The sequence below is a fragment of the Lactuca saligna genome, chromosome 5 (assembly GCF_052625555.1).
Source record: "Lactuca saligna cultivar CGN05327 chromosome 5, ASM5262555v1, whole genome shotgun sequence".
NCBI lineage: Eukaryota > Viridiplantae > Streptophyta > Magnoliopsida > Asterales > Asteraceae > Lactuca > Lactuca saligna.
The window spans coordinates 292,666,622-292,679,733 of record NC_136421.1 but is presented as its reverse complement, the minus strand read 5'-3'; the positions used below and the strand labels follow the sequence as shown (position 1 = coordinate 292,679,733).

Sequence of the window (13,112 nt, the reverse complement as noted above, 5' to 3'; positions counted from 1 at the left end):
ACCTCTATGAACTTTGACTTTGGCCTTGGATCTTTGCTCTACACTTCCTCTTTTTGATCCTTTCTTCTTCTTCTTCTTCAATCCTTCAAAATTCACACAAAAACACTTTAATCATACAAGGAATGGTTTAGGGTTTCTCACAAGCTCTCTGAGGGTGAAGGAGGCGAGTTGGGGGCACAAAACATTGCTTAAATAGTGAGCAAACCCGAGGATTTAGGGTTTCTTCCTGGCAGGCGGACTCGTCGAGTCGCCGACTTACACGTGCTCGAAATCCCCGTCTCTACTCGACGAGTCAGGCTATAGACTCGCCGAGTCCCTCTTGAAAACTTCTAAATAAATAATATGGAAACAACATACCAGAGACGGGTCGTTACAGAAATGAGGGTATGTAAAAATTTAAAGTGAGAAAAGATGAATGATAATTGAAGTGAAAATGTGTGAGTGTGTGTGTGTGTGAAAATGGTAAAAAAAACTATTTTTTTTTTCAATTTTCACTCATAATATATATATATATATATATATATATATATATATATATATACATATATATATATATATATATATATATATATATATATATATATATATTATGAGTGAAAATTGAAAAAAAAAAATAGTTTTTTTTACCATTTTGACCGTTCAATAACAGTCCATTTCATGACCGATGCAATATATATATATATATATATATATATATATATATATATATATATATATATATATATATATATATATATATATATATATATATATATATATATATCTGATGCCAAATCCACCCATTTCTTACCGTTACCACGAAAACGCCACTCATCGTAACGCCCAATAACGGCTAGGGGGCGGTGTTTCGCATGTTACACGGCGTTATGAGAGGTCCACATCGGATTAACGTTCGCTCTCGTTGCCCGCTCCGTAGAGTCTTTCACTAAAACAATGGTATTTTATGTTTAACTAGTGTAGGTGTCCATGCTTTGCATGGTTTGGATGTAACGTACATAGCAAATGCATACAATGCAATTTTAATACAAACAAATGAAATAGACTCGAAGAAAGTAAAATGCCTTTTAAGTATCTCAATAACATCTTAATTCCTTTGAAGGTTAATTTTAAATTCGTATATAACATACAAAAAAACATATTAACTTAAAGATAAAGATAGATTATATTTAGGTTAAAGGTGGCCATGTTACACTGGCATAACCTGCTGAAGAATGGATCCAATGGAATGAATCATTTCATTCCTTCCTTGATTCCAATATACCAAACGCTACCATATTTACCCGCTTTAGCTGGGGATACTTTAACTCCAAATTCTTCAACTTTCTGTCCTAATCAATGCAAAAATCAGCTTAAACTGAAAAAAAAAAAATCATCGGTTTAGTAAAATCCATAGGTACTGCATCCACTCGAAATACTACATCATAACTTTTGCAAGATATAAGCAACATTAAAATGGTAATTAATGAAAAAAAAGTAATTAATTACTTTATAACATAGTTTTGTTTATTGCCGAAAGGATTTGGCAAATGGGATTGCATACTAATAACAGAGAGAATGCAAAGACAATTTTCTGTGTATTTTTTTTTCACTTTACAATTGAGTACAAGAAGGTATTTATACAGCAAAATACAACGGATTCCTAATTAAAAGCTATAGACCAGGTATTACAAATTGACCATGACTTCTTCTATTCACACGTGTTGGAACACGTGTATTGATATTGTTATTACCCCCCGGCAAGCTCAAATGCGGGACAGACTTGAAGCTTGTGTCTTAAAGTAACCAATCTGTCCTTGTGCAATGGTTTGGTAAAAATGTCCGCTAACTGATCCACAGAAGAGATGGGGCTGACTGTGAGATCCTTAGCTTCAACTTGTTCTCTGATGAAGTGAAAGTCTAAGGCAATATGTTTGGACTTGGTGCGTATCACAGGATTCTTTGTCATGAAAATGGCCCCGATATTATCACACAGTAACAATGGAGAATGCAGGAGTGGAGCGTGTAAGTCATCCAATAATTGTTTTACCCAAATTAACTCGGCCGTCGTATATGCTAACGCTCGATATTCGGCTTCTGTGCTGGATCGAGCTACGACTTTCTGTTTTCTGGAGGTCCAGCTAACTAGATTTGTGCCATGAAAGATCGCAAATCCATATTGAGAGCGGCTGTCATCATTGTCGGAGATCCAACCGGCATCCGAGTAAGCAAGGAGAGAGGTGCTGGTTGTAGGTTTGAAGTGTAAGCAATGATGAAGTGTCCCCTTTAGATACCTTAAAATGCGTTTGACAGCCTGCCAGTGAAGAACAGTTAGAGAGTGCATGTATTGACAAACCCGATTCACAGCGAATGTAATGTCAGGTCTAGTAATGGTCGCATATTGCAGTGAGCCAACAACTTGACGGTAGAGGGTTGGGTCAGAAAAAGGGTCACCATCAAGAGTTAGCCGAGAATGGCTGTCAGCCGGTGTAGATATCGGAGTTGCATCTATCATGTTGGTATGAGTAAGTATGTCACAGATGTAGCTAGCTTGACTGAGAGTGAGTCCGCTGGGTTGTCGTTTGATTTGAATACCAAGGAAAAAGTGCAAGGAACCCAAGTCTTTAAGAGCGAAGACAGCATTGAGACGAGTAATGAATTTCTGAATTAGCGCCTCATTTGCACCTGTGATTATCAAATCATCAACATAAACCAGAATGTAAATTGTAGCAGATGATGATTGATGAACAAACAAGGATGTATCAGATTGGCAAGCCCGAAATCCTTGTTGGATAAGATATGTTTTTAGTTTAGTAAACCACGCTCTTGGAGCTTGTTTGAGACCGTAGATGGCTTTGTGAAGATGACAGACATGTGTTGGTTTGGTTGGATCTTCAAACCCACGTGGTTGTTTCATGTATACGGCTTCTTGTAAATCACCGTTTAAAAAGGCATTGTTAATGTCGAGTTGGCGCACACACCAGCCTTTGGAAATTGCAATAGATAGAACCAACCGGATGGTGGTAGGTTTGATAACAGGGTTGAAGGTGTCGAAGTAATCAATACCCTCCTCTTGACTATACCCTTGCGCTACTAGTCGTGCCTTGTGTCGTTCGATACTGCCATCTGATTTGCGTTTGATCCTGAAAATCCATTTGCAGCCTACAAGATTAACATTAGGAGGACAAGAGACAGGTGACCAAGTTTTATTTCTCATAAGAGCATCATATTCGTTTTTCATTGCATCTTGCCAACATGGATATTGAATGGCTTGTTTGAAAGTGTGTGGTTCAGATAGAGATGGTGAGGTAATGGTGGAGGAAAGAGCTTTTGGTTTTAGGGAGTGTGTGCGAGCGCGTGTAACCATGGGATGCTGATTATTGGCAGCTGGACGATAGTGAGTGATGAGAGATGGATTTTGTTTGGCACGGGAGCTAATAGTAGAATTATGGTAGGAAGGAGCAGGAGATGGTGAATTGTAGGTGGAGGTAGACGGTAATGTAGATGTAGGGGAAAGTGTAATTGGGGTATGTGGAGGAGAGGGTGAGGGAGGAATTGTTAGATTGACAGCAGTTTGTAAAAGGGTGGAAGGAGTGGGAGGAGGATCAGATGATGACGGGGTGGATAAGGACGTGACATAGTAGGGAAATATGTCTTCATTAAAGACCACATGACGAGCGATGTATATTCGTGAGGAAGGTTGATGGTAGCATAAGTAGCCTTTATGAGAAGCACTATAGCCAATGAATACACATGGTAAGGACCGGAAGTCAATTTTATGATGGTTGTAAGGTCTAAGAAATGGATAACATAAGCAGCCAAAGGTCTTTAGAAAGCCATAATCTGGGATTTTAGAATAGAGTTTTTGATATGGTGAGTGATAGTTAAGGGCAGGGGTAATAGTACGATTATGAAGATAAGTTGCTGTTTTGAATGCATGTTCCCAAAAAGTATGAGGAAGAGAAGAGTGTGCAAGTAAAGTGAGGCCCTTTTCAATAATCACACGGTTTCGTCGCTCAACAGCCCCATTTTGTTCTTGTGTATATGGACATGAGAGACGATGGGAAATTCCATGGTTGGTGAGGTAATTAGAGATATTTCTATACTCGCCTCCCCAATCAGATTGTAAGGTTTTGATATTGGTTTGAAATTGTGTTTTAACCATTTGATGAAATTGCAAAAATAATGAAAATACTTGAGATTTGTGAGACATAAAGTAAATCCACATAAATTTTGTGCAATCATCAACAAACAAAAGAAAGTATCGATTTCCATTTATTGAAAAATAAGGGGATGGTCCCCAAACATCTGAATAAACTAAATCAAAGGGATTTGTAGAAGCAACATGTGAAGTAGGAAGGGGAAATCGATGACTCTTCCCAAGTTGACATGAGTCACAAATATTGGGAAGGTTATTTGATGAAACAGGAAGCTGAAATGAAGATATAAGTCGCTTTAGAAGAGGAGCATGTGGATGTGCAAGCCTCTTGTGCCATCCATTGAGAGAGGTACGAACTCCTGTAAGAGCCATGGTAGGTGCAGATTTATTTGATGTGTTGTTGGTAGATGGAGGAATGCGATAAAGACCATGTTTAACGTCCCCGTGGAGTAGGAGTTTGCCCTGAAAAGACTTAACAGAACAGTGTGAAGGCCAGAATTCCAAGTAAACATTATTGTCTTGAGTCAATTTTGAGACACTTAAAAGACGTTTGGTAATTTTTGGAACAATAAGGACTGATGGCAATTTTAGAGAATGCAATGAAGATGAGCCTATATGAGAGATATGAAGATGGATACCATTGCCTACTTGAACCTTGTCAGTGCCATGGTATTCGTCAGCTAAATTCATCTTTTGAAGGTCTGGAGTGATATGATCGGTCGCCCCTGTATCGAAGTACCAGTTCGGATCGACAACAGTAGATGGATTATGGTGATGAGCAAGATGGGCTTGGCGAGAGTGGGATTCACGTGGATTGGGCCTGCGGGATGGATAGTCCGTTTGATTTGATCTTTGCCAACAGTCCACCGCCTCGTGGCCTGGTTTGCTGCATAACTGGCACTGAATGCGACGACGGCGAGTGTCAGATGAACGAGACCCAGTGTTGGAACCGGAAGGAGCACCAGAGACAGGAAAATTGTTCCTATTTGAATGGCGATTGGTGGTGAGAGCTAAGGGGACAGTAGAATTTGGAGCTAGAGGAGCCACAACTTGTTGATGAAGATGCTCCTGCTCAAGCCTTGCTTCCTCTAGAAGAAGGAATCCAATGAGATCATCAACAGTAGAGTTATCACCTTTCACCATAAAGGCAGCGGTCAATGGGCCATAAGATGAGTCAAGGCCACTGAGAATATAACTGATAAGGTCTTCAGTTGACACCGGATGGTCGTTCTCTGCAAGCGAATCAGCAATGGATTTTTTCTTTTCGACATACTTGAGCATTGTCAGCGAGCCCTTAGAAAGAGATTGAAGTTGGACTTTCATAGACATGCGTCGGGCCCTAGTTTGGGCTTGAAAGTGTTTCTCAAGGGCAATCCAAGCCAACCGAGAAGAGGTAGCACGGGCGATAGTTGCCAAAGCACATTCAGATAACGTGGATTTGAGCCAGAGAAGGACGTAACGATCTCGTTTCTTCCATAGTTGAAATTCCGGGTTGATTTCGATGGTAGGTGGATCAATAGGAGTGGGAGCAGCTGCAGTTCGAGTTTCAGTGGGTGGTTTGGGATCGAGGACGAAGGATTCAAGATCAAATGTTTCTGGGGCAAAAATTATTGTAGACCGCCAAAGGCAATAGTTATCAATCTCGAGTTTGATGCTTAAGGGAGGGATTTGGAAGGAAGAATTAGTTGCGAGACCTAGGAGATGCTGATTTTGTGCCATCGTTGGTGAAAATGAGAAAGAAGAAAGGGAAAAAAAATTACGCTCTGGATACCATAATAACAGAGAGAATGCAAAGACAATTTTCTGTGTATTTTTTTTTTCACTTTACAATTGAGTACAAGAAGGTATTTATACAGCAAAATACAACAGATTCCTAATTACAAGCTATAGACCAGGTATTACAAATTGACTATGACTTCTTCTATTCACACGTGTTGGAACACGTGGTACACGTGTTCCAACACGTGTGAATAGAAGAAGTCATGGTCAATTTGTAATACCTGGTCTATAGCTTGTAATTACATACTTTCTACAAACAGAGTGAACTTATCAAACTGCAAATAGAGTGAACTTATCAAAAGGAACCGGCAACTCGAATTGTATTTAGCCTAAATAAATTTTATTGATGTAAGTCATACAACTTTACCCTCGTTTACTTTTTTCCTCCTAATTCCCAAATATGCCATCATTCTCTCAGTTATTTTTTTAAACATCATATGTCCATTAAAAAAAAAAAAAAAAAAAAAAAAAAAAAAAAAAAAAACTTTACCAATAAATGAAGATGACTTCACCAAAAACATATGGTAAAATGAAAAATGAAAGACAATATCAAAGAAAAATAAATAAATAATGCTCATTATTGCCGAAGCACCACAAAGGTAGTTATTCTTGAGACACATAAGATACATAGCAAAAACTACGGTAAGTGATGCTACATCTGTGTAGTAAAGAAAAGTGAAGGAGCAACGAAGAGGGTATAAGGCTAGAATAACTGCATAGAGAGTTGCTTTTTTATCATCAAGTGATGGCTTTAAAGATTTGATTATATCATGAACCAAAATGCAAGCTCATTAAAACCAAAATAAGATTATAATAAAAAAATATAAATTCTAGTTTTCCCGAACTATGCCATCATTTCTCATATACTCTCCATACATCATTTATCTAAACAGGAATCAACAGGAAAAAAGGAAACAGGGGTGGAAATCGATTTGCAATTTCAATGTAAACAATATCCAACAACTACAAGTCTATAAAGAACTTTTAGTAAAATCTACAAAAAGAATGAACAAATGGAAAATTAGTTGCAAAAAATCTAAAACCATGGTGAAACTTACAATCTAGAAGGAGTGGTTATCATAGGATCCCAACTTTTAAAATTTCCTACACAATACTGTTGGCATTGAGGAACATGAAAATTTTCATCCTACATCAACATTCCAGACATTCCAACCATAAATGAAGAAAAATTTACATTTTTAAGAAGCCAGATTTGTTCTCTGAGAGGTTTAAATCCACCACGAACAGAAAGGATGTAAATCTCATTAGGTTGAGGATGAATTCATAGGCGATAAGTGGGTAGTTGAGGCGCAATTCAAGACCTAATATTAATCAAACATCAAAAGGAATTTTAACTAATAACTAATACTCAGATTAGGAGATCTTAAAATTACACAATAAAATATAACAAAATCCATTACACAAGAAATTTCCTTATATTATACATATGCAATAGTAAAATATGAGCATAAGAACTTTGTTAAGTAAAAAAAATCAAATAATTAGTCATGAATTATAGAAGGATTTGTGGATTCCTCATATTAATAAGAAATTCCTTGAATTCAAGGTTCAGAGACAAAGCTATGTGTTTTGTCACAAAAATAGCTACAGTATAGCTGCATTAAGACATGTCCTTGTAAACTTATATAGAGGTAGAGAGAAGGCAGATAATTGTCAGCCAACCAAACAGACTAACCTAAATAAAAAAGCATAGACAGTCAGGAGGAAGTTGGTAAAGACCACTCTGTGCAGGTCTGATGTTGAAGAAGCAACCCATTGTGTTTGGACGCAACAAAAATTTAAGGTTTGATTTGCCCTAAAACCATCTCAATCACATATATGTAGTTATGGTTCGACTACTGGAGAGAAAAATGATGTTATCGGAGCGTAAGGGGGAGCGAAAATTAATTAAAGTTTTCTTCCCTCTTACAATGTATTTGACAGCAATTAAGCCTTCCATCTTCATTAGTTTTTTGTTCATCAACCTAAACAAACACAGTCACATGAGAAAGAGATGTATCAATAACAAAATACTGATATTGGCATTTTCATAAACACTTGGAGTGCATCGTTTAAATAGATTATGATGATTACTAACCTTCTCTAATAAATCGAATTTAAGACTGTATTGGACACCACGGGTAGTAGGACGATACCACTAAAACAAAAATCTCCAGAGCAAGCAGCGGAACCGGCCTTCGTCTTCTTCGTTTCCTTTCAACGACACAAACAACGAAAGATAGCGGCAGTAAGAGGTAGGATTTAGCGTTCGATGGCGATGGAGATGACGGTCAGCGAGAAGTACCTTCGATTTTGATTTGTTACCCTTTTTGATTCCGATGAATGAACAAAAGAGATTGGATGAGGAAATACCCACTCGTTTGATTCAATGGAGGTAAAGAGAAAGAGGGAAAGGGAGAGGCGGTGGCGATGACGTTTTTATGAAAGAAATGAATGCGATCAACAGACCAACATGTGGCAATCGAGGTGATGACTCACGTCTATTTAGCCTAAGCCGATGAACAATTCATGGCTCAGTCGGATACTGTTCAAACCAACCAGCTAAACAGCAAGCCACAACTTAAAACCAGCCACCGAAAGGAAAAGGCTGTTTGGCATGCTTAAAACCAAACATTGTACCTAAGAGTATTGTGATTTAATTATATGTATAATATGTGATAAATCAGTAATTATTAAACTTTGACTTCGCAACATGGAGTCATGGACAAAAATCGAAATTAATGGTAGAAGACTAATTAGTCAATGTGTATAATAAATTAAAAGAAGTTAAATATCTTTTTTCTTTTTATTCTTATTATCATTGTATTTATTTTAGATAATAATAAATGTTATTAAATTTAATTAAATTATTAAATTTATATATTTATTATCATCTTAAATAGATATTAGACTAAAAAAACAAATATCTTTGGTGGGTTGCTTCAAATCAAGTCATGTAAATAAATCCTTATATTGATTAAGTTGATAAAATAAAATAAAAAATCAAACAAAATCAAACACAAAACACCACGTGTTAAAGGACGAACCCATAAAGATTAGGCATCCGATCCGAGAGAGAGAGAGAGAGAGAGAGATGGCGGAGCAAGGCGAGAAAAGAAGGAGGTTGGTGTTGATAGCAAGTCCACTTCAAGGCCACCTGACCCCCATGCTCCAGCTTGGCTCATACCTTCATTCCAAAGGGTTCTCCATAACCTTTGCTCACTCTGAGCTCAACCCACCAGACCCTTCTAAGTACCCTGACTTCATCTTCCTCCCTCTGCCGGACAAATTATCCGACACCGGCGGCTCTTCCGGCTTCATTCAGTTCTTGCAAGCTCTAAACGATAACTGCAAACCCCATCTTCAGAAACACCTCATCCAGATCATAGATGCACAAAACGCCTCATCTCAAAAGGAATCAATCGTTATCATCCATGATAATCTCATGTTTTGTGCCGGATCCATCGCCGGCGATCTGGGTTTACCCTCCATCATCGTGCGCAGCAGCAGTGCAGCCTGTGTTCCTGCTTACAGAATCATCCCTCAGCTCCATAAAGAAGGTCGATTCCCTGTAGAAGGTAATTGCAGATCAAAAACCCACACAAACAAAACACAACCTAAAAGGAAATCCGATCACTGATTAATGGATTATAATTTATAAATCCAGATAATAAAATTCTGTTTTAAAGATTCTTTGTTGCAGGAAATGGTTCCGGGACTCAATCCACTCAGATACAAAGATATACCATTTATTGGCCTCACAACACAACAAAGCCTGAAATTGACAACATTATTCACCTCAAAAACACCCCCGGTTGCTTTCATATGGAACACCATCGAATTTCTTGAACAATCGGCACTGACCCAGATCCGCCATCGCTACCAAGTTCCGGTTTTTACCATCGGCCCATTACACAAAACATCCCCAACCCCTTCCAATAGTTTTCTTGAAGAAGATACCAGTTGCATTTCATGGCTGGATAAACAATCACCCAAATCAGTAATTTACGCAAGTGTAGGAAGCATAGCAACCATGGATGCAAAAGTGGCAACTGAAATGGCATGGGGCCTAGCCAACAGTAACCAGCCCTTCATATGGGTGGTTCGACCGGGTTCGGTTCATGGGTGTGATTGGATCGAGTTTTTGCCGGAGGATTTGGTAAGCGAGATGAAGGTGAGAGGTATGATCGTAAAGTGGGCACCCCAGAAGGACGTATTGGCACATTCTGCAGTTGGAGGATTTTGGAGCCATTGTGGTTGGAATTCGACCTTGGAAAGTGTATGCGAAGGGATTCCGATGCTGTGTCAACCGTTTAGTAATGATCAGTTTTTGAATGTGAGGTATTTGAGTCATGTGTGGAAGATGGGTTTGGAAGTCGTTGTGGAAAGGGGGGAAATCGAGAGTGCGATCAGAAGAGTTTTCGTGAGCGAAGAAGGGGAAGAGATGAGGTGTAGGGCTATGGAGATTCAAGAACAGATTAAAGTTGCAGTCAGCCATGGTGGTTCTTCACAAAACTCCATGGATGATTTGGTAAAATTCATTTTGTCATTGTAATTGATTAACCATCCACATTAATGTTTCTAAAGGTTCGCCTAAAGTCTAAAGAATAAAAGGGAAATCTACGAAAAAATTCTAATATTTTAGGTCAGTTTACGATTTAGTCCCAAATTAAATTTTGTTTACAAAAAAGGACAGATTACCGGCTAAAACTTCGGATTAACCCTTCGTGGCCGGTTTCACAGATTTAACCGGTATCTCGTCTTTTTTCGTTAATTAATAAAAAATTTAGGGCTTTTTCATTAATTAATCAAAATTTTAGGGCTTTTTCATTATTTATTACCAATAAACCAAAATATTTAGACTTTTCTGAAAATTACCTTTAAACTAATATATATTATATGATCTAATTTAATATGTATTATTCCATGTCTTTTTTCTTATGCTCTTCTAGGCTTACTGTGTGTTTTTATCGGTGTCGTCAAACCCAACAACAAAAATCTTACTCACAAGCCTCGTTAACTCCATCGATTTTCCAAAATTATCCATTCACAACTCTATGATCATCTTTCAATCTCCAAATAAAGAACGGGGAAAATCCTTATTGATTACGTGGATGCCCCTATTACCTAACCATGACTTAAACTGTAGTTCCAACACTTGGATGTTCCGATTACCTAACCATGACTTGAATCCTATTTCGAACCCATACACTATTCGCATTGTCCGTGTTGTTCACAACAAAATACGAATCTTACATGGTTTAACCACTGATACCTTGGCTAAAGTCTTACATGACCCTTGTTTCCTTACAATAGGGCTTGAAAACCATGAAGAATGAACCATTAATATTAAAAAACTCAACATATGTAAAAAAATCAACTCGATATTATGTATTGAAAACCATGAAGAATGTTAACTCTAATTGTAAAAAAAATGTCAACAAGCTATCCATCATAAACTATTAAAATATTAATTTGGTATACCTACGAGCTACGGTTCCAACACTCGGATGTTCCTATTACCTAACAATGACTCAAACCTTATTTTGAACGCATACACTAACGACATTGTCCATAGTTTTGTTAACAACAAAATACAAATCCCACATGGTTTAACCACTGATACCTTGGCTCAAGTCTTACTTGACCCTTGTTTCCTTACAATAGGTGTAACATCCCGACTCCCAGGTATAATATTTAATTAAGTTATATTCTTGTTGTCTAATCAACTTGACGAGTTGGAGGCCCCAACTTGCTGAGTAGAGAGTGTAATGGTCGCGTAATTTCTAGAGTCTACTCGACGAGTTGGAGGACCCCAACTCGACGAGTAGGAGCTGAGTGTGAAAACCCTAATTTTCAGGTTTTCTGTCTTGCCAAAAACTAATGCATTCTGGAAGCCCCAAATAAACTAAAACGTAATAATGACAATTATTGTAATATTACAATAATTGTCATTATTACGTTTTAGTCTATTTGGGGCTTCCAAAATGCTTTACTTTTTGACAAAAAAAAAAAAAAAACAATAAATGATGAACCATGTGGGATTTATCTTATGTCGGGGCTTCTATAGTGTTGTAAGGAAACAAGGGCCAAGTAAAACTTGAGCCAATGTATCAGTGGTTGAACATGTGAGATTCGTTTTCTATTGTTAACAACACTATGGACAACGCCATTAGTGTATGGGTTCAAGTCATGGTTAGGTAATAGGAACATCCAAGTGCTGGAACCACGGTTTAAGTCATGGTTAGGTAATAAGGACATCCATGTAATCAACAAGGATTTTCTCCGTTCTTTATTTGGAAATTGAAAGATGATCATAGACTTGTGAGTGAGATTTTTGTTGTTGGGTTTGACGACACCGATAAAAATACACAGTGAGCCTAGAAGAGCATAAGAAAAAAGACATGGAATAGTACATATTAAATTAGATCATATAATATATATTAGTTTAAAGGTAATTTTCAGAAAAGTCCAAATATTTTGGTTTATTGGTAATAAATAATAAAAAAGCCCTAAAATTTTGATTAATTAATGAAAAAGCCCCAAAATTTTGATTAATTAATGAAAAAGCCCCAAAATTTTGATTAATTAACGAAAAAAGACGAGATACCGGCTAAATCTGTGAAACCGGCCACGAAGGGTTAATCCGAAGTTTTAGTCGGTAATCTGTCCTTTTTTGTAAACAAAATTTAATTTGGAACTAAATCGTAAACTGACCTAAAATAGTGGGACTTTTTCGCAGATTTCCCAGAATAAAATTTAGAACTCAGAGGATCTCCGAACAAAGGTTTTTTTATAATTAGTATTACTATGAGTTTTTTTTAAATAAGCATTCATTAACATAGCTTTTTTTTTTTTAATTTTGACCACTTAATATACTTTCACAACTTATACATATAACCTCTTTTATTTTAACAAATATTTCAATTTAACCTTTTAATTATATAACTTAGTTTTAAATATCTTTTTATTTCTTTACTATTTAATTATTCTTATTAAATATTAATAACATCTCATTTATAAAATAAAACTTTTATGACGATGATATAATATTTTCAATGTTTTTATGTTCTTTTTATAGCTATAACATACTATTTTTTTCGTGTTTTACTTACGTAAATAATGAACTGATATTTATATATCCGTATTCAATAATTATTTTTGTTAAAAAATAGACTAATTAAATAAAAAAGATTTT

The 13,112-nt window shown here is 36.8% G+C and overlaps 2 protein-coding genes across 2 annotated transcripts; one reads left to right on the top strand and one right to left on the bottom strand.

Annotated features, from left to right (window-relative positions):
* Nucleotides 1-1,563: 1,563 nt before the first annotated feature.
* On the bottom strand, nucleotides 1,564-5,938 carry LOC145048204 (uncharacterized). Its single transcript, XM_078996639.1, has 2 exons — nucleotides 4,774-5,938; nucleotides 1,564-2,661 (listed from the first exon to the last, which is right to left on the bottom strand). The coding sequence occupies exons 1-2, from the start codon at nucleotides 5,852-5,854 to the stop codon at nucleotides 1,727-1,729; spliced, it is 2,016 nt and encodes a 671-aa protein (XP_078852765.1). The 5' UTR covers nucleotides 5,855-5,938; the 3' UTR covers nucleotides 1,564-1,726.
* Nucleotides 5,939-8,955: 3,017 nt separating this feature from the next.
* Nucleotides 8,956-10,553, top strand: LOC145048202 (UDP-glycosyltransferase 76H1-like). The gene is made up of 2 exons (XM_078996638.1): nucleotides 8,956-9,492; nucleotides 9,604-10,553. Exons 1-2 carry the CDS (start codon nucleotides 9,009-9,011, stop codon nucleotides 10,467-10,469), a joined length of 1,350 nt encoding a protein of 449 aa, XP_078852764.1. The 5' UTR covers nucleotides 8,956-9,008; the 3' UTR covers nucleotides 10,470-10,553.
* The last annotated feature ends 2,559 nt before the right edge of the window (nucleotides 10,554-13,112 follow it).

Excerpts from the sequence above, each read along its gene's own strand:
- LOC145048204 (XM_078996639.1), bottom strand. The coding sequence starts at position 5,854 with ATGGCACAAAATCAGCATCTCCTAGGTCTCGCAACTAATTCTTCCTTC. Across the intron at positions 2,662-4,773 it reads CAAGGTTCAAGTAGGCAATG|GTGCAAATGAGGCGCTAATT; the intron begins GTATCCATCTTC and ends TGATAATCACAG.
- LOC145048202 (XM_078996638.1), top strand. The coding sequence starts at position 9,009 with ATGGCGGAGCAAGGCGAGAAAAGAAGGAGGTTGGTGTTGATAGCAAGT. Across the intron at positions 9,493-9,603 it reads AGGTCGATTCCCTGTAGAAG|ATTCTTTGTTGCAGGAAATG; the intron begins GTAATTGCAGAT and ends TCTGTTTTAAAG.